This window comes from Drosophila subpulchrella, chromosome 2L (genome assembly GCF_014743375.2).
Source record: "Drosophila subpulchrella strain 33 F10 #4 breed RU33 chromosome 2L, RU_Dsub_v1.1 Primary Assembly, whole genome shotgun sequence".
Classification (NCBI taxonomy): Eukaryota; Metazoa; Arthropoda; class Insecta; order Diptera; family Drosophilidae; genus Drosophila; species Drosophila subpulchrella.
In genome coordinates, this window is record NC_050610.1 from 16183407 (window position 1) to 16208785 (window position 25379).

The 25379-nt window shown below is 37.5% G+C and overlaps 1 protein-coding gene across 9 annotated transcripts; it reads left to right on the forward strand.

The window, feature by feature from the left end:
• The first annotated feature begins 429 nt into the window (after positions 1–429).
• On the forward strand, positions 430–24709 carry LOC119548346 (voltage-dependent calcium channel type D subunit alpha-1). 9 transcript variants are annotated; one of them, XM_037855561.1, is made up of 34 exons: positions 430–547; positions 1571–1951; positions 2501–3311; positions 4278–5578; positions 6144–6369; positions 6515–6620; positions 6885–7024; positions 7241–7347; positions 7812–7964; positions 8412–8593; positions 8663–9182; positions 9317–9542; positions 9600–9810; positions 9869–10078; positions 10137–10255; positions 10333–10391; positions 11344–11461; positions 11874–12003; positions 12163–12329; positions 12421–12508; positions 13116–13223; positions 14984–15091; positions 15939–15991; positions 16047–16193; positions 16260–16731; positions 16796–16879; positions 16937–17002; positions 17060–17248; positions 17318–17566; positions 17629–18288; positions 18986–19419; positions 19933–19973; positions 22939–23069; positions 23415–24709. In XM_037855561.1, the coding sequence occupies exons 2-34, from the start codon at positions 1942–1944 to the stop codon at positions 23949–23951; spliced, it is 8163 nt and encodes a 2720-aa protein (XP_037711489.1). In that variant the 5' UTR covers positions 430–547; positions 1571–1941; the 3' UTR covers positions 23952–24709. The 9 variants fall into 9 exon arrangements, 7 of the variants coding, with proteins under 7 accessions (XP_037711489.1, XP_037711484.1, XP_037711483.1 ...); XM_037855556.1 differs by lacking the exons at positions 11344–11461; positions 14984–15091 and adding an exon at positions 10661–10787; XM_037855555.1 differs by lacking the exons at positions 11344–11461; positions 13116–13223 and adding an exon at positions 10661–10787 and having other exon boundaries at positions 23415–23951.
• The last annotated feature ends 670 nt before the right edge of the window (positions 24710–25379 follow it).

Below are 25379 nucleotides of genomic sequence, written 5' to 3' on the forward strand. Positions count from 1 at the left end.
GTAACAATATTGCATTTGGAGTTGGCTTTATTTAAAACAAAAGTATATAATATATTTTTCTTTTGTTTTGTTAACCTAATACCCGTAGATAAGAGCTATTCTTGATTGTTGTTTTAAAAGGCCTACAAAAATCAATCTAGATTGTTTAAAATATTGACTGCTGACTACTTTTTCATTTTTTAGTAACATTAGTACCACTCTATTTGGTAAAAACCTTTTACAACGAGTAAAAGTAAGTGCGTTTTTAAATTGAAACTTTCTCTGCTTTTTTGGAATACCTAGTAATGTACACCAACACCAAACTTCCCGATTTCACAACCTTTGACCTGTCGATGAGCAAGCTCCACATCCTAAGCTTTTCTTGGGGCCATCATAAAAATTTTCACGGTTGTCGCTGCGAAAAGCTGAATTTTCCTGCACAGTGTGCTTTTGTGGCTGATTCCTTAAACTCGTACGCGTTGCTGATGGTCGCGTGTGAAAAATACAATAAAATACAACACTTAAAACACAGGATAATCAAACAAATTAAGGCCATAACAAGGAAATTGTAAAGTGCAGTGTTGATATTCACAGAGGGGAGAGCAAAAACAGTTAAGAGGGATCTAGAAAGAAGCTGCTTTCACTTTCTTCGCAGTGGGCCTTTAGAAATTTTCACACATTCGCATGTGTTGGTGCGGTGGCGCGTTGGTGTGTAGGCTATTACATATGCGTGGGTAGGTCAATCGGTCAGCTTGAACCTCTCAACTGTTGGAACCCTCACCAAAACATGGATTACTTAATGTAATTAATAAGCCAGCCAGGCACACTATGTATCCATACATCATTTCCCAGGCGGGCCATCAAAAGACCACGAGCAAATTAGTTTTTGCTGCCAAAAGCGCGCTCTTGACCCCATTTCTTGTCTATAGAGTTTTGCCCTATCTTCCAGGAAGTAACCAGCACAATCCCACCCGCATTAATATATTTTTATAACTTTTTCGGAGAATTACCCCATGAATTCTCCCTATGCAAACCCATTTTTGCAACGAAATATAAGCCAAAAAGGTATTTAAAGGCTTTCGTATTTTGGTAATCTAATGAAAGTTGAATTTTGTTTGCTGCAAAGGCCAAAAGCTTGGCTGCAAAAGGAGCTTGGCAGTGAGAGAGTTTGCGAGAGAAAGTCGCTTTCTCTCAGTCAAAGTTGATTGCCCATTTGACAGTTGGGTCACAAAAAAGTCGTTGCGACAACAAAGGAAAATGTAAACATTGCGCGTGTTTTTGTTTTGGTGCTCTCTCCCTCTCACACCCACTTAGCCACGTAAGTGGGTTATATATATAGGTTGTACTGCCCAGGAAATGCCGATAAGTTATCACCTATCACCGCCGATGAAAATTCGTTGTCTGTTCACTCGAATGGAATTAAGTAAAATCCAATAAAGTGCTCTGATAGCAGGAGTTAACCGAAAATGTGCTCTAAAAACTAATGGAACCATCATGGAAATTTCTAGAGGTTTCTAAGGGGTTTCATAATATACCATGTTTAGGGGTGGATTTTTATATATATACTCAAATATAAACGTATTCCTTGTAGATCTACAATCTTTAAACGACTCTTCACTGCAGACTAGCAAACAAATGCCAAATTTTTACAAACCGCCGCTATTTAAACGTCCAAACTAAAGACCATACAAATACAACATAACTATATGTCACCACCGTCGAATTTCTACAACTAATAAACCCCATTTTCTAAACAAAACTAAAAGCTTTCATCGTATTTAAGTGAGTCTGAATAAAAAGTGAGCATGTCTGTGTGGCGACTGAGACCAAACACACCTGTTGCTGCGATGCTTTGACCGCAATTCGCTATTTGGCTTTTGGCAAGCACCATTCCCCAAGGATCTAAACCGCATTTTAAACGAAAGGCAAATCAATATTGTGCGTCCGAATGAAACTTCAAATATGAATACAGGTAGAAGGTCTTTTAATCATTGTGATAATTGGTTTTAAATAATGGGATGATCCATTTATTTTCTATGATGGCTGTAACTAAAGTTTTGTAATTATGATTTAAATAAATAAAAGGAAGATCAGTATAATTAGACCTTTATTTTAATTAAAACATACATTTTTTGAGATAATGATATGTCAATGTCTTAATTTTGTTATATTTTGTTATTAGTAATTTTACCGAAAAGTAAATAATATTAAATATTTGTTACAAATGAAGTTCCATTTTGAGCATTTACATATAGCTATATATAATTGGTGAAGTTAAATTATTCAACAGGGTAACCAAAATTCTCCTTATGAGTTCTGAAAGAAAGTGCCATATTTTATTTAATATTACTATTTTCAAGGAATACTTTTACGAGGTTAAGTTTACTAACAGCAGACGGAATAGCCCAGTTTATTATGCCAATCAATATCCTCCAATACTCCACATTTTACTAACTTTAATAACTCTATGTATTACCACCCCCTGTGCCGCCTTTTTACACCCCATTGATATTAACCAAAGGAGACCGTAAGGAACAAGCCTCGTTAACACCGCAACAGCAACAATCGCCGCAGCAGCCAGAGCAACAGCAACCAATTACCCGACACGATGCCTTGGATAGTTCTAGTGCTAACAATAGACTAAATCATAAACAAAATAACGATAAGGATAGGGATACAACTAGCGATAAGAATTGGGAGGCGGCGGGCAGAGATTTATTGCCGGCCAGTGTTGTCATCGTCGATGAATCATGTGCCTCGAAAAGTCAGAAGCAACCCATAGAGTCGAGAAGTGGGGCCACCACCTCATCGCAACGCCGCCGGCAATTGCAATTCCAGAGACAAAAGGAGGCCAAACTTTATGACCGTGGCGATGGGGAACGGGAACGAGAACGGGAACGGGAACGGGATCGGGAACGTGAAAGGGAACCCTCGACCTCGACCTCCAACTCCACCTCAACCTCCACCACCGCCACAACCACTGTGATGGGTGGAGGGGAGCTGGTGAACTGTATTGCCTACGATGACAACACCCTGGTCATCGAGAGGAAGCCCTCGCCCACCTCCCCGTCCACCTCCCGACGTTATCTGAAGGCCGAAACTCCGACGCGTGGCAGTCGAAAGTATAATCGCAAGTCATCGTCATCGGTCAAAAGTGATTTGGAAGTGGTCGTTGTCAAGCCGGAACATCATCATCAGCATCGATCTCCGACCATAACGCTTCCGGTACCCGCTAACCCACTAACCACATCAGCATCTGCGGGCACTTCGCCCACGGGCGCGGCATTGGGATCTGGATTGGGAACCGCTTCGGGCACGGTGCTGCAACAAAGGTACATACAACTCCAGCTGGAGCACGAAAAGAAATACATTTTCCATGCAATCCAAGAGTTTGATTACATGGAACAAACTAGGCGCTCTAGGGCATAGTAAGTCGGAACCAGACCCCACAATTAACTACTAACTATCGTACTCGTACTCCTATCGTGACTCAATGTTGTCCCATGTGCTCGTCGTCTTAATGTGTGTCTCGTGTGTCTGAAATCGCATGCCAAGTATTTAATGTGCCACATGAAGCCCGTATTAGTAATATAGTAACCGACTTTAAAGTTTAAACGGGTTTTAAATAGCCCATATTAGTTATATAGTAACCGATTTTAAAGTTTAAACGGGTTATAAATAGGTTTAAAAGAGGCCTGATATATATGTTTGACTCCAGGCGAAAAGGAATAAATAGATTTATTAATATCGTTAGAAATTTGTACAATTTGATTGTCTAGATCTTGGCCCACCCACCTATCAGTTGATTTATGAAGGCCTTAAATTATCCTGCCAAGTTTAGTCATAATCGGATAAACATATGTGCCATAAAAACGCGGTAAAACTAGTTTGTTTATTGAAGAAATTCCATAAACTATTGCAGTTTATCACGATTTTTCACAACTCAACACAAAACATCTGTCAGAGGAATGATTTGCCTTCTGTCGATGAATTCTTTTTTTAAAGTTACAAATAGGATACACAAAGTGTACATTTTCAATGAAATTGCTTTTAATTGAGTTTCCTAAAAGATGGAAGTGATAACATGGGATTCCATGATGCCTTTAGTTTAAACTGGATGATCCGAATGAAATCTGAAAACACCTCTGACAATGTTAGGGATTTTTATAATGGAACACTTTAAGGTTATTTAGTTATGTACCCTATATGGCCTCACCCCACCCTGTAGAATAAATGGTTGATGGCAGGTGCAAGATGAATTCTAAATAATATAATATACTATTCCTTCCACACGACAGCTGCAGTGCCCTCGAACCGCTCGAGGATCCGGACCAACCCAGTGGGACCACCAGGAGGCGACCCACCAGCACCGAGCTCGCCCTCAGCAACGTCACCAGCCAGATTGTGAACAACACCACCTACAAGTTAGACTTCAAACAGCGCCGGCACAAAAGCATCAACGGTGGTGGTGGTGGTGAGCCAACGTCAGCGGGATCAAGATCGGGATCCTTGACGGGCTTAGCCACAGGATCGGCGATCAGCCCGGGAGCAGGACCCTCTACGTCTGCCACCAGCGGTAAGCGTCGCAAATCGAGTTGCACATCCTGCGGCGGTGGTGGTATCAGTGCCCCGCCCTCAAGACTAACGCCCGAGGAGGCGTGGCAGCTGCAGCCGCAGAACAGCGTGACCAGTGCGGGCAGCACAAATAGTAGTTTCAGTGGCGGCTGCGACGAGGACAGTAGTTACAGTGCCGTCGGTGGCGACAGCAGCAGCAGCAATAGTTGCAACTGCGATTTAACCGGTGATAATAGTACGCTGCATGGTTTTGGCGTTGGTGACATAAGCAGTTTTATCGGCGATTGTGACGAGGGTGAATTCGAGGACGGGGACGACGATCGCACCAACAAGGATCTCAGTTCGCAAACATTGCGCACAGCGGCCATTGTAGCCGCAGTTGCAGCCGCAGCCAAGGAACAGGCCCAGGAGCATTCGCTAGCCGATTGCGAGAGCTTCAGCGATCGCCGGCAGGATGCCGATGAGGGTGTCCGCATCATCCAGGATAGCGGCGGCGGCAACAACGACTCACTCGAGGACGTCGGCGAGGTGGACGACAACGCCGACGTTGTTGTGAGGAAGAACTCGAGGAATCGCCCCTCGATCAGAAGGACATGCAGGATCACCGAGGAGGACGACGACGACGACGCGGACTACGGTGATCAGGATATCGATCGAGAGGATCAAGAGCTAGACGACGAGGAGCCCGAGGGCACCACCATTGACATTGATGAACAGGAACAGCAGGATCAAGGGGAATCCGCTGAAGAGGGCGACGAGGACGACGACGAGGACGTCGACGAGTATTTCGAGGAGGAGGAGGACGACACCCAGGCCTTTTCACCATTCTACTCCAGTTCCGCGGAGCTAATAGACAATTTCGGTGGCGGTGCTGGGAAGTTCTTCAACATAATGGACTTCGAACGCGGAGCCGCCGGCGGAGGTGGCTTCTCGCCAAACGGCGGTCCTGGCAGCGGCGATGCCTCCCGGGCGGCGAGATACGACTCAGGGGAGGGGGATCTGGGCGGCGGCAACAATATCATGGGTAAGTCTTCACTTTCCAGGATCCCTAACTGTCTTAAAAGCAAGAAAAAATGAGTATTTTAGTTAATCAATCAACCATATCCGATCAATTTAAAAATGTATTTCTTTTCCCGGAAACAAATTTTTAGAAATATGTTTCGTTTCACTTACTTAAAAATATTCCAATAAATCAATATATCATGCAAAACATATTAATTTTATTATTACTCAAATCCAGATTCAAAATTTTAGATACTATAATAACCAAATTTAATTTATACGTTTTACGCAATTAAAAAATCAATAAAAGTTTAAAATCTTCCATTTCTAAATTGAATTAAAACCAAAATATATGATAAGCATAGCGAAAAATATTTTTATAAAATTGAATTATGTTTTAGAAGATACTTTTCGATAAAAATAATATTTAACCTTACTTTATGGTTTTGTAAAAATTGTATAATATTTAAATTTCCATCAAAGAAAGCTCAACAAAAACCAAAAATTCTAAAATGATTTTTACAAATATAGATTGATCGAAATCATTTTTTCTGCTTACTAACGCAACCCTTTTAACTCCCATCAAGGCATCGATTCTATGGCCATCGCAAACATTCCGGAAACCATGAACGGCACCACAATCGGACCAAGTGGAGCAGGTGGCCAAAAAGCTGGGGCAGCTGCAGCTGCCGCTGGCCAAAAGAGACAGCAGCGGCGGGGCAAGCCGCAACCAGATAGACCACAACGAGCCCTGTTTTGCCTAAGCCTCAAGAATCCCTTGCGAGCTTTGTGCATTCGCATTGTGGAGTGGAAGTATCCTTTTCATATCAAAAAAAATAAAAAAAAATCGAACTAGTTCAACAATTTAAAGTCCAAAATTCAGCAATAACTTTTTTCAGTAGAATGTTAATATAATTCATATACATTATGGCATTCCTTAACACTTTTACCCCTCTAGACCATTTGAGTTCCTTATTTTGTTAACCATTTTTGCCAATTGTATTGCCTTGGCCGTATACACGCCTTATCCGGGCAGCGATTCGAACGTAACGAATCTAACTTTGGTAAGTTCTGTCCATATAAAAATATTTATAAAATAAATGATGTTTATTATGGCTTACTAATTAATATGAACTTCTTTCATGTATTTCTTACATTCACCTCATTATCCGCATTTAAATCACGCATCCAATACACTCATGAATGCACCAACGATACGATCCTTAAAACCAACTCTGAACCCGAATTCCTGATCCGAAAAAAACACACATGCGCTCTAAAACAAAAACCAAAATAAAACAAAACCCAACACAAACACCGAAAAACAGGAAAAAGTTGAATATATATTCCTAGTAATATTCACATCGGAATGTGTTATGAAAATTTTAGCATATGGTTTTGTGTTACATAATGGTGCATATCTAAGAAATGGATGGAATTTATTAGATTTTACAATTGTAGTTATAGGGTAAGCATATAAAATATACCAGTTAAAAGCGCTTAGCGCCTAGGCCCTCTGTGGCCTCGTTTTAACCATTTTCTATGTTACCTTATATCCAATTCAATCGAAATTGACCAAATCAGAAAATCGTTAAGCGAAAAAGAAATAGAAATCAAATTCTTAAAATGAAATTATGCCTAGACTGAGACACGTATGAACTTTGTATGCCGCCCATTTTTCCAGAGCGATAAGTACTGCACTCTCCCATCTGATGAAGGACGCCTTCGATGTGAAGGCCCTACGTGCCTTTCGTGTGCTACGTCCACTGCGACTTGTATCGGGTGTACCAAGTAAGAGCTCCACTGCATCGGCGAAAAAAAATCTATACCCAAAAACGAAACCATCAGACCCAAAAGAGCCTAATTCTAGCAACTACGAATTGTTTCGTAGTTAAAATACTGCACAGTAAAAATAGTGAAAAAATATTATTATCTTTTTTTTTAAATGTTATCCTTAGTGTTCTAAACAAAGAGAAGAACCCTGTTACTTACAATCAACTCCAATGAAATGTATACTTTCCGATAGATTCTCAAAAACTTTTGTGTTTAATATGCAATATTCGAACTCATAGGTGTATGACCAATAAGAATGATACCTACATTTTTTCTTGTTCAGACTTTGTATAAAATATTTTTTCTGTGCAGTGTTTTCTGCTTAACTTTGATTGTATGCACTAGAAATTTATCCGGCATCTAAACTAACGAACCCCAAAATATCCAATCGAATATTGGCAACTCACAATGCTATCCTACAGGTCTACAGGTTGTGCTGAATTCAATTTTAAAGGCCATGGTGCCACTGTTTCACATTGCACTCCTGGTCATATTCGTTATCATAATCTATGCGATCATTGGCCTAGAGCTCTTCTCTGGCAAATTGCACAAGGCGTGCCGCAATGAGATCACAGGTAAGCGGAGCTACTCCCATCATCATCGAATCGTACAATATTTATACGTTGTACGAATATCATTCAAATGTCTTGAATGCCACCAGATATGTCGCATTACAAAATCAGCGTCCAAAAAGGTTCTATCGCTAGCAGATTAGTGTACATGGAAATCGATGGCTGACATGAAGCCGACCAGAATACGTCAAGAGAATGCCTCGATTTCCGGCTAATCTGCTAGTCAATAAAACTGTTGAAGCTATCAATTGTTTGGGACAAGTCAAATATGTCTAAGATATGGCATATTCCGGAAATGACACTCCACGACAAGAAAACTCTATAATGGCACTCCACGAACACAACAACAGTATCTCATATCTATATCACCTCACCCCATTCCATTCCATTTCACCACATCACTAATGCATGAATCCTAAACCAAACAAAATCCAATGAATCGGAATCTAGGTGAATACGAGGATGAAATTCGACCCTGTGGAGTAGGATATTCATGTCCACCGGGCTTCAAGTGCTATGGCGGCTGGGATGGACCAAATTTCGGCATTACCAACTTCGACAACTTTGGCTTGGCCATGTTGACGGTATTCCAGTGCGTAACCCTCGAGGGCTGGACCGATGTTCTATATAGCGTAAGTGATTTTCCTGAGTTAATCTATTAAATAAAATTTAAATTTCGCTTATACCTACATAATCTTTAGATCCAAGATTCAATGGGCAGCGATTGGCAGTGGATGTACTTCATTTCCATGGTCATCCTGGGCGCCTTCTTCGTGATGAACCTGATTCTCGGTGTGTTGTCCGGTGAGTTCTCCAAGGAGCGTAACAAGGCCAAGAATCGCGGTGACTTCCAGAAGCTGCGAGAAAAGCAGCAAATCGAAGAGGATCTTCGGGGCTATCTGGATTGGATTACCCAAGCCGAGGACATCGAGCCGGATGCCGTGGGTGGCCTGATATCCGATGGCAAGGGCAAGCAGCCCAACGAAACGGACTCCGCCGAGAACCTGGGCGAGGAAACGCCTGAGGTTCAGTTGACTGAATCACGTTGGCGTAAAATGAAAAAGGACTTCGATAGGGTCAATAGACGAATGCGCCGAGCCTGCCGCAAGGCGGTCAAATCCCAGGCATTCTACTGGCTCATCATTGTTTTGGTGTTCCTCAACACTGGTGTACTGGCCACAGAGCACTATGGGCAACTTGATTGGCTGGATAGATTCCAGGGTGAGTCTCACGAATTAAGCAATACAAAATTTCAATTTCCTAAAGAATTCGCGGTTCAGCTTGATTGAATCATTTTTTTTGTTTTTTTTTTTTGTAATGAACTAAAAAATAACATTTTTCTTCTTCTTCTTCAGAATACACCAATATGTTCTTCATCGGTCTCTTTACCTGTGAAATGTTATTGAAGATGTACAGTCTGGGCTTTCAGGGCTACTTCGTTTCACTGTTCAATCGTTTCGATTGTTTTGTGGTGATTGGCAGTATAACAGAAACCTTGTTGACCAACACTGGAATGATGCCTCCTTTGGGCGTCTCCGTGTTGCGATGTGTGCGTCTGCTGAGAGTCTTCAAAGTAACCAAGTGCGTAGATATTAATAACATTTTTAAGATGACATTTAATAATACACTAATTTTTAGGTACTGGCGATCTCTTTCCAATCTCGTTGCTTCCCTATTAAACTCTATACAATCGATTGCTTCGCTTCTCTTACTGCTCTTCCTCTTTATTGTGATATTTGCTCTGTTGGGTATGCAAGTCTTTGGTGGCAAATTTAATTCTAAACCCAATGAGGAAAAGTATCGAATGAATTTCGACTGCTTCTGGCAAGCTCTACTCACAGTCTTTCAGGTAAGTGATTTTGACAATTTGTGTTCTAGAATGGCATGTAATGATATACATTTTCCAGATCATGACTGGTGAAGATTGGAATACTGTGATGTACGAGGGCATCAAAGCCTATGGCGGTGTGTCCTCTTATGGTGCCTTGGCCTGTATTTACTTTATAATTTTATTCATATGCGGTAACTATATCCTGCTGAACGTGTTCTTGGCCATTGCTGTGGATAATTTGGCCGATGCCGACTCACTGTCCGATGTTGAAAAGGAAGAGGAACCTGTATGTTTGATATGTAATTGAACAAAGCCTTACTTACTAATTGATTTCACTGTTCTAGCATGATGAATCAGCCCAGAAGAGGTCCCACAGTCCCACTCCAACCATTGATGGCATGGATGATCATCTTAGCATAGATATTGATATGGAGCAACAGGAACTGGATGACGAAGACAAAATGTAGGGAAAGCAAGAAACTAAAGAGAAGTTAAAAGTCAAAGATAAATTATGAAACTGATTCACCTATATCTTTTTAGGGACCATGAGACCTTATCCGATGAGGAAGTTCGTGAGATGTGCGAGGAGGAAGAAGAAGGTATGTCATGTCGAATTTTATTAACCAACCCAACGACTAAGCTCAGTGTAAGACTTATACATAATCTAAGAACTATAAATTAAGTATATTAGCTTATGCTTAGAATTTCTCAAAAAAACTAACACATATCGAAACCAAACCAAAAATATTTCCTAAAACAATGCCGCCGACGCCTACATCAACTGCTGCTATTTTTCGGAAACCACGCACCCAAAAAACCCAAAAAAAATTAAAAACACACGAAAACACTTGCCAATATTAATCGAAAGACTCCAATTCCGAAGTGTCAGCACGTGTCACTGCACGACCCAGACGATTATCCGAGGTCAGCATGAAGAAGACTAAAAAGCCCATCCCGCGAGGCAGTGCCTTTTTCATTTTCAGTTACACGAACAGGTAATTCAATCAACCAATTCATCGATCCATCGCCGATCGACAGCCTACAAAAGACACACACTCGCACACTCTTTAAATATGATTCATGTGTCTTGTGATTGGAGTTACTTTATTTTACACTGGTTCCTATGCCGTTTGTTGTTCGCATGTGACAAACAATCGATTATAATTCCCTATCGAGCTGTATCTAATGCGTATTGCGAATGTACATAACTTGTATTCTTTTTGGTTTAAAGAAAACAAAAAAAACCCCAATACGACACCAATATTATTTTTGATTTATTTAATTTTCATTGGTTTTTGCATTTTGCTGTTAAGGTTGGCCAATTATAAGTATATTATTTAAAATACTTTCTTTCTAATGAAGTTATAATAATAGGTATTGGATAGAAATGAAACATTTTTAGTAAGATCCTAAGTATATTTTTAAGATATTTGTAGTTTTATTGTATATATGGTTTTTGGACAAATTCTTATAAATGTGTTTATTATTTTTTCCAAATTGGCAACTTACATATATATACGTAATATATGAATAAATTTGTATTGCATATAGTGGATGAAGAAGGCATGATTACAGCACGACCCCGACGTATGTCTGAGGTTAATACGGCAACGAAAATTCTACCCATACCGCCGGGCACATCATTTTTTCTTTTCTCGCAAACGAACAGGTTTTTATGTTTGAGTTTTATTTTCCCCCGAGTATCGAAAGTCTCCGAAAATACTATATGTTTTGCATATGTGTGTGCAATTCGTGTGTGTGTATGCGTAAATTATGTTTTTCAAAAACATAATTTCAATAATCATGTACTTGTCCTTTTGTTTAACCTTGTTTTGTATATTGTCATAAGTCCACAAAATCCTGAATTAATTTTTTAGTTTGATTAGATTATAGAAATTGATTTTGGTAGACCAAATTTAAATAGATTCTTAGCTGCTTCTTATACCACGATTTTGTTTCTTAACTTGTCTTGTGAAAACTCTAATTGCATGATAAAAATAAATATTTGTTATTTTATTTTTGTGATATAGAATATTTTAGGGACTCGTTTATTAACGGTGTTTCTTACTATATTTCAACAGATTCCGCGTCTTCTGCCATTGGCTTTGCAATCACGGCAATTTCGGCAACATCATCTTGTGTTGCATTATGTTTTCGTCCGCTATGTTGGCAGCAGAGAATCCTCTGAGAGCCAACGATGAACTGAATAAAGTAAGTAGCTCCTGTTCCGAACCGAAAAAAACCGCGTCAAATGATTTTAAAAACTTGTAAGTGACGATAGAAGCTCGAGAAAAGCAGATATCCCTCCTGCCTTATACTAGAAACACTTTTCATTCGATGTCCTTCACCACTGTTCATTTGTTTTTCCAGGTGCTCAATAAATTTGATTATTTTTTCACGGCAGTTTTCACAATAGAACTGATTCTGAAATTGATTTCATACGGCTTCGTATTACACGACGGAGCCTTTTGCAGATCCGCATTTAATCTGTTAGATTTACTTGTGGTCTGCGTGTCATTAATATCTCTAGTGTCCAGGTAAACGATAATCTAAATAACTACTCTTACCCAGTAGTTGTGATACTAATTACTTCTGGAACATAAACAATAACGTCGATTTCAACTGCAGTTCGAATGCGATTTCAGTCGTGAAAATTCTACGTGTGCTCCGTGTTTTAAGGCCACTCAGAGCTATTAATCGTGCCAAGGGTCTCAAGGTAAGAATCCATCCAAATCCTAATCCTATCTCGCTACTTTCTTTTCTGACACTCAAATAAATGCTTCAATTAAAAATGGTTACACTTTTTCTTTGAGTTTACGTTTTATTATTTTGATTTTTATTTATCTACGAAAAGCACAAAATAATTTCAACAATTTCTTTCCAACTAATAAGCAATTTAAAACTGTTTAATAATGATAACCCTAAGAAGTGGTCTTGGGCCTTCAATTAACTTTTGAGTATGCCAAACAAAAAACCTTGAAATGCTGGGTGTAGGGTGCACCACAATAAAGTTATACAAAAAATAAACAAATAAATGAAGCAAAAAAAAGTATATTCATGAACTATACATAGCTGACAAACCTTTTTTTTAATTTTGAGCTTTACTCGTAACACCTTAACGAAAATGGGAGTGGAATAGAAATGTATGGGCGTGGCTTGGGCATAGTGAAATCTATGTAATAACCCCAAATACTAAACACAAGACCAGCAAACTGTTCGCGCTATAAAAGGAAGTCAGAAACCAAAAACATGCCTTATTTATGATAAGTTTTATACATTAAATAGAGTATTACTATAACTATATATCGTCGTATCACATACAGCATGTTGTTCAATGTGTCATAGTCGCTGTTAAGACTATTGGAAATATTGTGCTCGTCACATGCCTACTGCAGTTCATGTTTGCCGTAATAGGAGTCCAATTGTTTAAGGTATGATTTAACTTTTAAGTTCCCACTTCGTTTCCGTTTTAAATAAGCCTAAGAGTAGGGATTTTAAAAACAATAGAGCTTCCAATATATTATAAATACCCCATAGCAAGGTGTTAAATAATTATACTTAGCATTTAAGGATCTGTAAAAATGTCAAATTAAAATGCATTTATAAGTGATGTACAAATTTTGGACTTGCAGCCATCGCATGAAACCTTTTTAAGAATAAAAACCTTCAAAGGAAAAGCTTTAGTTATTTTACCATCAATTGAAAATAGAAAATTATATTTTCCTAGAACCAGTTATTAGGCTTAGACTTAAGAAATTAATTTGGGTGTAAACAAATGCAACTTTCCAAAACCCCTAACATAATGTTGTTGTTTAAATCAAATTCTTTCGTTCGAATTCGCACATTTACTAATATTGTTTAAAAGCTTTTTAACTTGATTTGGTTCAAAAATATGTTGACTAATTTTTGTGTAGCTTTATTGGTTTTACTTACATGTCAATCAATTAAAATCAAATGGTAAATAAATCAAAATCGATCAATAGCAAACGTCTAGCTAATGTACATAAAACCAACTTTTTGCTGGCTAGTATTGCTTATTAATGCTCAGCATAATATATTTAAGACCAAGTCGGTATCAAAGATATATCAGCAAATAGTCATTCACAGGAAATGGATTATATACCAGCGAATTGGGATTCTTTATAAAACAGAAGCCGGGATGAATAGTTATCCTTTGAAATTTACTTTTAAGGATTTTTAACCGCCCATGAAAGCGATTCCACCAATTCTAACACAACTCACACAACCTAAAACACATTATACCAAATATTGTAATATCAACTCTTATATATTCCACACCCATTTTCTGCGATTGTACACGTCTAAATGCAACAATAGATATCGATAAGCAATCATGAGCACACTTCCACATGCAGTATATATACGCTATATACCACATATATAGCGCACACAGCAGCACATGAATTTTTGGTTTTATTCTTTAGCAACAAATCAGCAACCTACCTTGCACCCTAGCATCAAGGCCTATCCGCCCTTTAGTAAATAAAATTCCCAGGTGTATAGAACCCCAAAAATTGCGGACCATCAGTAACAACAACTCACTAAAGCAATTAAATAGAATAAAAGCCTAATAAATCCACAGTTAAGTCATTTTCTAAAATGATGCCGACGAATAATAAAAATAAAATATTCTTTTAAATGAATGACTTTTACTATGGATTTACAAAATAATAATTTAAAATGTTTTTGATTTTTATTTCAATATTTATTTTCCTTATATCATATTCTAAGCCTTTTGATTTTTATTTTATTTATACCTTCCGTTCTTATTATTATTATTCCAATTGTAAAAAATATAACTAAAATTCTATTTGTAGAATTTTAAAAATAAAACACACCAACTTCTCATAAAAGGATTTCCCAATTTTTTAAATGTATTTTCTTCCCTTTTTCTCTCCTCGAACGTGTTTCGGTTGTTTTCAATTGAATTTTGCAAACCCAACAAAAAAATGTCGTATTATTAATACTGATATAATGCCAAAAACCATTTGATTTCATCATATCAATATGTGGCCACCAAATACAAAAAATAACCCTATTAATTGATGCTGACGCCCCACACAAACTTTAATTGAAAATGAAAATATAAATTTTAATTGTCATTCATTCGCAATAAATTAAAACAACCAACCAATTGGCCTACACTGATAAAAACATTAAACTTCTGCAGTATGTGGTCAAGTGCGTTGTAGTCGCAATCAAAACCATTGGTAATATCATGTTGGTGACATATTTGTTACAATTCATGTTCGCTGTTATTGGAGTACAACTCTTTAAGGTAATTTCTTTTGAATTATATATGAAAAGTCATTGGTGAAGGGTATCTTCAGACGGCTTTAAGTGTGCGCTTCTATTTTTCGAAAGGAACAAATATAAATAAATTTTAAAATGCGGCTTAATCTGTGTGTGCTTTCAATTTTGTAGTTTCCTTTCATCTTGGTATTTGTGTGTAGGGTAATTGTAATTGAAAGGTAACTATTATCGATGTTATATCTTTGAATTTGACTAAACATAAGTCTTTTTCTAAAGGCTATTTTGTAACAGAACAAATTTCGCTTCGCAATAGCTTGGTAAATCAAAAAACCAATATTCTCAAGTTTTACCATCAAGCTCAGTTCCGTTTTTTCAGCTTTTTCAAACTAACCTCAAAGGCCAAGTTAGCTCGCTCCCTTGCTAACCCAATGTAATATATTTATATATTTTCCCATGTACGTAACACTGTTTTTTAAACCCAATAACCTTTGTTGGTGTCCAGTCTGTAAATAATGTTCTGTCCAAAAAAAAAGAAACTAAAATCGTTGTCGTCTATCAACAATTTCGAGCAGAGTATGTGTAAATGTGTTTGCATATGAAACACCCTGTAAATGTGTGCATACATTTAAGAAAATATGTAGTACTAGTCTATCGTATTCTGCTCAAAGCTATTTTTGAACTAGGTATAGGTCCGTATAGTAAAGCAGTTATAATGTTTGTGATCCCTAGGGTAGCAAACTCGATCGAAGTTTACTTAACGATGAGATTGCTACCCATAACATATCATCTTTACCATTTCATAAGCTAACTGTATTATTTTCTTTTCATTCCCTGACGTCCCTTAAAAAATTGTAAACCCATCAAACCAATAGGGTAAATTTTTCAAGTGCTCTGATGGTTCCAAAATGAAGCAAGAGGATTGCTAGTAAGTGTGATTTTAGTAAGTAAAAGGGTTAGTTTATATCGAAATACTTTTTTAGCGGCACTTATCTGGTCTATGAGGAGGGTGATGTTCACAAACCGCGACTTAAGGAACGGGAATGGAGCAACAATCGGTTCCACTTTGACGATGTGGCCAAGGGCATGTTGACCCTTTTCACGGTATCCACCTTTGAGGGTTGGCCAGGGTGAGTTTTTATCAAGATTTTTTTTCCAATACCTCTTCTATATATTTTATACATTTAAAACTCCAGATTGCTGTACGTTTCAATCGATTCGAATGAGGAAAACGGCGGTCCAATACACAACTTCCGTCCGATCGTAGCTGCCTACTATATAATCTACATCATTATTATTGCCTTCTTCATGGTGAACATATTCGTCGGTTTCGTTATTGTCACCTTTCAAAACGAGGGTGAACAGGAGTATAAAAATTGTGATCTGGATAAGAACCAGCGTAATTGCATAGAATTTGCTTTGAAAGCGAAGCCTGTTAGGCGCTATATACCGAAGCATGGTATACAATACAAGGTCTGGTGGTTCGTCACATCATCATCCTTTGAGTACACCATATTCATACTGATCATGATAAATACGGTAACGCTGGCCATGAAGTTCTATAATCAGCCGTTGTGGTACACGGAACTTTTGGATGCCTTGAATATGATATTTACGGCGGTCTTTGCCCTAGAGTTTGTTTTCAAACTAGCCGCATTTCGATTTAAGGTAAGATTACTCATTTACTTATATCTGAAATCAGATAGTTACTGATTTATCTATTACTTTTCAGAACTACTTTGGTGATGCCTGGAACGTTTTCGATTTTATCATTGTCTTGGGCAGTTTTATAGATATTGTCTACTCTGAAATTAAGGTGCTTAAATGAGATATATGGATTAGGATTAAATCTAATAATTTCAAATATTTGCAGAGCAAGGATGCTTCTCAGAAACCTGAATGCGACATTGTAGAGGACTGTAAAGCCACCAAGAAATCTGTGAGTTTATACTTGAATTTCTTTCTGCATACATTTGTATAACGTATTTTCTTGCAGGCTGGTTCAAATCTAATATCAATTAATTTCTTCCGACTGTTTCGTGTCATGCGACTTGTGAAGCTTCTGAGCAAAGGCGAAGGCATTCGAACATTACTTTGGACTTTTATCAAATCTTTCCAGGCCCTGCCCTATGTAGCCCTACTAATTGTGCTTCTATTCTTTATCTACGCAGTGGTGGGGATGCAAGTAAGTCTTATTAATATTATATTAATATTAATAAGCAATATTAATTTGTTAACTTTTATATTTTTTCAGGTTTTTGGCAAAATTGCTCTGGATGGTGGTAACTCCATAACGGAAAACAACAACTTCCAGACCTTTCAACAAGCCGTGCTCGTACTATTTCGATCGGCCACAGGAGAAGCTTGGCAGGATATTATGATGTCCTGCTCGGCCCAACCGGATGTCAAATGCGACATGGAGTCAGATACGCCTGGCGATGCGTGCGGCTCCTCAATAGCCTATCCCTACTTCATTTCCTTTTATGTTCTCTGCTCGTTTTTGGTAAGAGTCATCAAAATGAATGTATTCTACTTTATCTGATAATATTACAATGTATTTTTTAGATCATTAATCTTTTTGTGGCCGTCATTATGGACAACTTTGACTATTTGACGCGCGATTGGTCCATTTTGGGACCACATCACCTGGACGAGTTTATTCGCCTTTGGAGCGAATACGATCCGGATGCCAAGGGACGCATCAAACACTTGGATGTGGTCACATTGCTGAGAAAGATCTCGCCGCCACTCGGCTTTGGAAAGCTGTGTCCTCATCGAATGGCCTGCAAACGACTGGTCTCCATGAACATGCCCCTCAATTCCGATGGAACTGTTCTGTTCAATGCCACATTATTTGCCGTGGTCCGCACATCGCTGAGCATTAAGACCGATGGCAACATCGATGATGCCAACTCCGAGTTGCGGGCCACAATCAAGCAGATCTGGAAGCGAACCAATCCGAAGCTCCTTGATCAGGTGGTTCCGCCACCGGGCAACGATGACGAGGTGACCGTCGGCAAGTTCTATGCCACATATCTGATTCAGGACTACTTCCGACGGTTCAAGAAGCGCAAGGAGCAGGAGGGCAAGGAGGGTCATCCGGACAGCAATACTGTCACTCTGCAGGCCGGTCTGCGAACCCTGCACGAGGTGTCCCCAGCTCTCAAGAGGGCCATTTCCGGTAATCTCGATGAGCTGGATCAGGAGCCGGAACCGATGCATCGAGTAAGTTGTCTTAAAGGAATCTATACATAGTATTACATACCTAGAAAACTTTTATACCAAATATCCTAGCATATGAACCAAAAATTACACTTTTGACACTTTAAAGTCTGTATCGAACTATACCCTAATGCTATTCCTGGCAATAAGACTTCACATAATTTTTTCGTGGTATAGATCACTCAATTAATGAAACGTCAAACATGCCTAGAATGCTTAAAACAAAAATATTAAAAAGAGTTTATTTTAAATATTTTAATATATAACCAAATCATATTAGACTACATGTGAGTGTTAGTACTTCAATTTTCTTTGTTAAAAATAAATTAGTAGTCGGACAAAAAATTTACCTAGTAGGACTATTCTGATTTTTCTTTCGATAAATTATCATTTCGATTATTATCATCTTAACTGTTATAGAAAAAATGAATATTTATATACTTTTCCCTAAGAAAATTACTTAAAAAATGTAGGACTATTCTGATTTTTACTTTCGATAAATTATCATTTCGATTATTATCATCTTAACTGTTATAGAACAAATATGAATATTTAAATACTTTTCTCTAAGAAAATTACTTTAAAAATCTAATTTTTAGTAAAATACTTATTGGAAAAAACCGGAAAAGGTTAAAATATAAAAAATTTGTATTATACATAATTATTTTAAATTTAAAAATATTTCTCATATTTCCCGTAGCGCCACCACACGCTTTTTGGCAGCGTATGGTCATCGATCCGGCGGCACGGGAACGGAACCTTCCGGCGGAGCGCCAAGGCGACGGCCTCGCAGAGCAACGGTGCCCTGGCGATCGGCGGATCTGCGTCGGCGGCCATGGGCGTGGGTGGTAGTACCATGGTCCTGGGGAGCGGGGATCCCGCTGGCGGCGACTATCTGTACGACACCCTGAACCGCAGTGTGGCCGATGGGGTGAACAATATCACGCGGAACATAATGCAGGCCCGATTGGCGGCGGCCGGAAAGCTGCAGGACGAACTGCAGGGTACCGGAAGTGGCGGGGAGCTAAGGACTTTCGGCGAGAGCATCTCCATGCGACCGCTGGCCAAAAACGGAGGCGGTGCGGCCACTGTGGCCGGAACCCTGCCCCCCGAGGCTAATGCCATTAACTATGAGTGAGTATGCGGGGAGGCAGATAATTCTGCTGATGGAGCTGACAGTAGGCCAATTTTAAAGTTCTCACCTAGATAAAAATTTGAAAAAAAAAAACGAAAAAAAAAGATATATAAACACACGAAGCTCCATTACCATACTACTTGTTACTATGGCTTGCTGTTTAGTGAGTTGATCCATATTTCTTATTGCCAACAATTATCGTTTTCTGTTTTGTGGCATTTTGTTTGGTCACCTAGTGAAGAGCGCCCTAAAGTTTGTAATGGACAAAAGGAGCCGAGCCAAGCTCAACAACTGACTTGGCACCACCATACCAAAACAAATACGAGTTTTAAATTAGTTGACTTAGCAAAAACTTAGTTGCAATCACAAAATACCTTTAATTGCATACTTGTTGCCACATAAACTAGTGGATTTTAAACCAAATGATACAGAAAAAAAAGAACATACTTATTGAGAAAAAAAAAGAGAAACATAAACCAAACTTTTACTCAATCCCCGAACATTAATTTCAGCAACCGCAATCGTGGTATTTTATTGCATCCATATAACAATGGTAAGCCTAAAATGCTGCAAATTGCAATAATAAAATTAAAACAAATAAAAACATAACAAAAACAACTACAGCAGTAATTGCAACAGCAAGAACATAATGCACTACAATTTATGAACATTATTTAATGTGTTTTATATTTTATTCCTTTTTAACCGGACAAAATTCTAAAAATATAATTCCGATCAAATTGGTTCGTTTGTTGTTTTCTCACACTTAAAATTTGACCCTAACAAAAACGCAACAAAATTTTATTATAACACCAATCTAATTGTTTACCAAATTATTTGTTTTGTTTTATCTCCGATTATGTAGCTGCTGCATTTCTAATAATCATATTGCAAATTAAAATTATGTACAGACTCTCGCCCACTGCGTTCTAAAATTTGTTTTATTGCCTGCGGCATGTAAAATTGTTGAAAACGACTTTTCAAGTCGAATTGCAAAATCATTAACTAATCAGATGAGGCGGCCAAGTGTTTTTTGTTCCTATTGTGTTTTCCTGGCTGTTCATTAATCGGGACAAAATTAATATAACTGAATCGAATAAAAATTGTAATTATGTTTCACAACATTGTAGTACACATCCATTAGATCTTATTTCTGAACTAAACATAAAATAGACTAGTTATCGTAGAACAAAACTCGTAGTTTAGTTATTTTTGAGTGCAGCTTATTATACAGCTAAAAATTAGAAACGCTTTCGCTGCATTATAGTTAAAATCAAGCCAAACACACAAAAACATATTTCAATACATAAAGCATATATATTTGAGAATATTTTAATTTCAGAACAGCTTACATACAGGTAAAGGTCATAATTCTATATTATAAGTGGAATATACAGAAATAGAAATTCCAGATGTTTACAATTTAAGAAAGTCGGTATGCTTCGTTCTAAAACTGATAGGGTATTTTAATTACATTTTTTAAAACTATTATTTATATATTTGTTAGAATTAGTTTTTTATTTTGCTTTAATACTGCGAAGCGGAAAGTCGATAAATTCGGTATTACAATTGGCTGATCTATCTAAAATACTATCGATACCACCTTCTTCTCCAAAACTTCTTCCCAATAACCATTGTGCTAACCACACTATAACCTGACATAAAACCACTTCAAAAAATATATTTTCCACTTTAACAATTTAATACGATTAACCAAAGCGTTTGTGGCTCCTTTTGTTAATTACAAACTAATCAACGGATTTAACCCATCAAAAGTCATCAACTTTGTGGAAGAACAAATTCGTCAAAATAAAAAGATAATTTTAAAAATCAGTCAATAGCGTCTGTTATAGTAATTTGTTTTTCTAACTCTTTCTTACAAAAATCTTTATTATAGCATAAGTGATTCGAGTTTAAAAACCACCGAGTGCTGAGTCTCGAACCCTGACAAAATTCTTGAGTGTCCAAAGAGTCTCCAAAGAGTTCGAACCAAGACTGTTTACCTTTCCATATGGGGATTCTTCCCAAAAGCTAATTTTATTTTTTATTATTTTGTTGTTAAGTTTAAAATGTAAAGAAAAAAAAAAAAGAATCAATTGAAACATTCCGTTGTCGGTAAAGATTATGCTAATTCGTGTATCCGATATGAGAGTTCCCTGATAACAGTGTGGATTTAATGACATAACACCTACAACAAGAACAACAAACTACAACAAGTACCAGAAACAACTTTAACAACAACAATCGTTTAACACGCAACAACAGCAACAAGAGAGAACGAACGTAATTAAAAGCAATCCCAAAGCAAACCCGATATCGATGTCTATATATTCTATATATATAAAATTTCTTATATATATACTTATACAAGCCGTGATGTTGTGCCCATCTACTCATGAAGCCTTGGCCTTGGCTTTATTGAGCCGTATCCCTTACAAAAGTGTGTGCCTTGCGACCATATGAACCACATCTTATACATATAATACTAACCAAAACCAAATACTCAATTGTTATACCCAAGCTGAAATCTGAACGTTGTCTTCGTTGTAATTGTTAAAAGTTTACGTCTATGTTATCCTATGCTATGCCAAAAAACATCAGCCAGAAAAAATATTCAAAATGTACTATTGTCTTTCAGTGTTGTATAATCGTCGCTTTCTCTTTTCTTTTGTGTGGGAATTATTGTCACATGGATTGGGGCCTTCGGGTTTCAACATCCACTTCACAAACATTTGACACAAAACACTGTGAATACAAACACATCTCCGAAAAAAAACACCTACTTTAGATGCTTAGATGCAACGCCTGCATTGTTCATAGAACGCCTAGCATTACAATCCGTATAATTGTTGCCTAGCATTCCTGGAGAATATTGAGCTTTGCCCTATTTATACCAATAACTGCTTGCTACATTTAGAAAAAAACTTATCATTTAATTTGTGCCTATGTTACTAATATTTATTTTAAAGGTTATGACTTAGGTTGTAACAATGTTTGAAAATAGTGTTTAACAGCTTGTAATATCGAATGCTTACCTAACAATTAACTGTAATCATATATTATGAATCAAAGTAACAGGCTTGATGATCCATTTAAGCAGAAAGAAGCAAGTATATTATGATTTAAGAATTTAGTTGTTGTTTTTAAAATTGTTATTATAAATATAAATTTCTTATATGTATTATTGAGATTGGATAGTTTGATTTTAAGAGTTTGTAAATATGCATTAAATTTATATGAAACTTTTAATCTTCTTTATTGATATTAACTTAAAGCATCTGTTAATTCTCTTGTAAATAAAGCTGGAACTTAACAATCAGTGTAAAATAACAGCAATAAAAACGTACCCATTTTAGATAAATAGGCATACAAAAGTAAAGTATCAATTTTAGAAAATTAGCTTGTGGATCATCAGGTTCTAAAAAAGCGTATATACCAAATATGCGTATATCAAAACCAATTTATTTAAAATGTTTAATAAAATCTTTGAAATTGTCTTATTTTATGCAAACATTTAGTCTACGCACCCAATGGTGCTATTCCTGGCCACGAACGCATGATCCAATCGACACCAGCTAGTCCCTACGATCAGCGTCGTTTACCAACTTCATCTGATATGAACGGCCTAGCCGAGTCATTGATTGGAGGGGTAAGTAACTATTATTCGAATAGAACTATGATATCAGAAAAGGGTTATCTTTAAAAAGGAAAATATGTATATGTATTACAATTGAAACAATTTTTTTCATTAGGTTTTATTGAAATTATAAAAAATTCGGACCATTTCGTGATAAACTTTAAAAAACGTAATACTTCAGTCTGAAGAATTCGCGTTTTAAGCATTCCTATGTAATCGATTTTACATTTGTCCCTTGATAAAATGTTTTTAAAAAAGTTCTTATTTGATGATAGGTAGCTCTGGTGGGGTTTTTATAAAGATCTGAGCAAAAAAAGGGTGTTCGAATTTAAAATAATATAAATTCGTAAATTTCAGGTACTCGCCGCTGAGGGACTGGGTAAATACTGTGACTCCGAATTTGTGGGGACTGCTGCGCGGGAGATGCGCGAGGCGCTGGACATGACGCCCGAGGAAATGAACCTGGCCGCCCACCAGATCCTCTCGAACGAGCACTCGCTGAGCCTGATTGGCAGCAGCAATGGCAGCATCTTTGGCGGATCCGCCAGCGGGCTCGTTGGGGCAGGGGGAGGGATGGGTGGTGGCAGCAGCATTCGCAACGCCTTCGGCGGAAGCGGAAGTGGTCCGTCCTCGCTGTCGCCGCAACATCAGCCATATTCGGGCACTCTGAATTCACCACCGATTCCGGATAATCGTCTGAGACGTGTTGCCACAGTCACGACCACAAACAATAACAATAAGTCCCAACTTAGCCAAAACAATTCGAGTAGCTTAAATGGTAGAGCTAATGCCAATAGCCAAATGAATCAAATGAACCAAATGTCACCAAGTGCACAACAAATGCAGCAACAATCGCCCCAAAGAGGTCAGGGCAACCAGGCCTTCTCCTCATAGCACCCACATTGTAAGCTACACATACAGAATGTCTTCTTGATGGAATTTTAAGTGTTCATCTAGCGATGGGCAGTTTATCTATAATTTTTAGCGGAGAAAAAAACACATTAGTCCTAGCGTCGAGAATTGTTATATTTAAATTGTTCACAAGCGAGAACCAAACCAAATAAAACTTGTATAACTTGTATAAAGGAAGTCACCTAATTGTAATTGTATAATAATAATGTTTTGCCTTTTTGAGAAATCTATCGTTGGCCTTCGTCCTCTAACGAGCCACAAGCCCAAAAACCAACAAAACTAAGCCTATCAAATTAAGAAAAAACGTATATTTTTGGAAAAAATAAAGAGGAAACCAAACTAAACTGATAATGTTTAACCTTTAATTAGAAATAAAGATCAAAACCAAAAATAAATAAAATTAAGAACACACCAATGTAATTGATTAGATATTAATCACCAAAAACTTTAAACAAATAATTATATATTAACATTGAACATCTAAACATTATTGAGCGGCAGTGTAATAACCTATTTCGATTTAGACGCATTTTATTTTTTAAGTATTTAATAAACGAACAATTAAATGATAAATGGAATTGTTTAGAATACATACAGCAGACATATATGTATAAAATTCATAAATGTAATAGCATAATTTCAAACTGAGAGACCGAAACCCCTAAAAATTAATGTAAACTGAATTTTAATTGTTATGATTGAATTTTTACAATAAAAACCTGAAAATGTGAGCAAATTAAGAGCTTCGACTTTTCATTTCGAATTTTTGCTATAAATGAAAAATATACTCGGTTGACTTTTGTCGACCAATTGACAAACTACTGAAGCGAATTTTTTGCGGCAAGAAAAAAGGAATGCCATTTTTGACCAAAGTGGTTGTCATACAAAAGGAAACGAGGGCAGGGGAAACACAAGTTTAATTAAAAAAGTGCAAATTGATTTCTCTTGCATTTTTTAATCGATTTGAAAGGCAGAACAGAGCATTCATTTCTGTGAAAACATATATATACTGATTTAAATATATTTGTGTATATGCAAGCAACTTGAAAGTGACCTTCCGACTTTTCTTTTTTTTCCCCAGAGTTTCGAGAGCGAGCACGTGCTAATCTGCCACACAAAGGATTTAGAGTGCCTCCCCCACATGGAACAATAAAAAATAAACAAATAAACCAAGCAGCAGGAGCAGCAGCAGAAAGTAGCTAGCATTTTGCCATCGATTTTCTGTCTGGTGCATTTTCTTAACAACACTGGCCCAGGCCCCATTTTCTACCGTATTTCCCGCTTTTCCCGATGCTTTCCTCGCACTCCGTTCTGGCTTCTGCACGTTGCAATTTGGCGTTGCTCTTCGGTTTGCCAATGCCATTGTTTGACTTGGGCTAATACGAGTATGACTGAGCCTCAGCTGCAATC

Coding starts and splice junctions, on each gene's coding strand:
- LOC119548346 (XM_037855561.1), top strand. Junction 8,594..8,662: donor GGACCGATGTTCTATATAGC/GTAAGTGATTTT, acceptor CATAATCTTTAG/ATCCAAGATTCAATGGGCAG. Junction 16,732..16,795: donor TAGCCGCATTTCGATTTAAG/GTAAGATTACTC, acceptor ATTACTTTTCAG/AACTACTTTGGTGATGCCTG.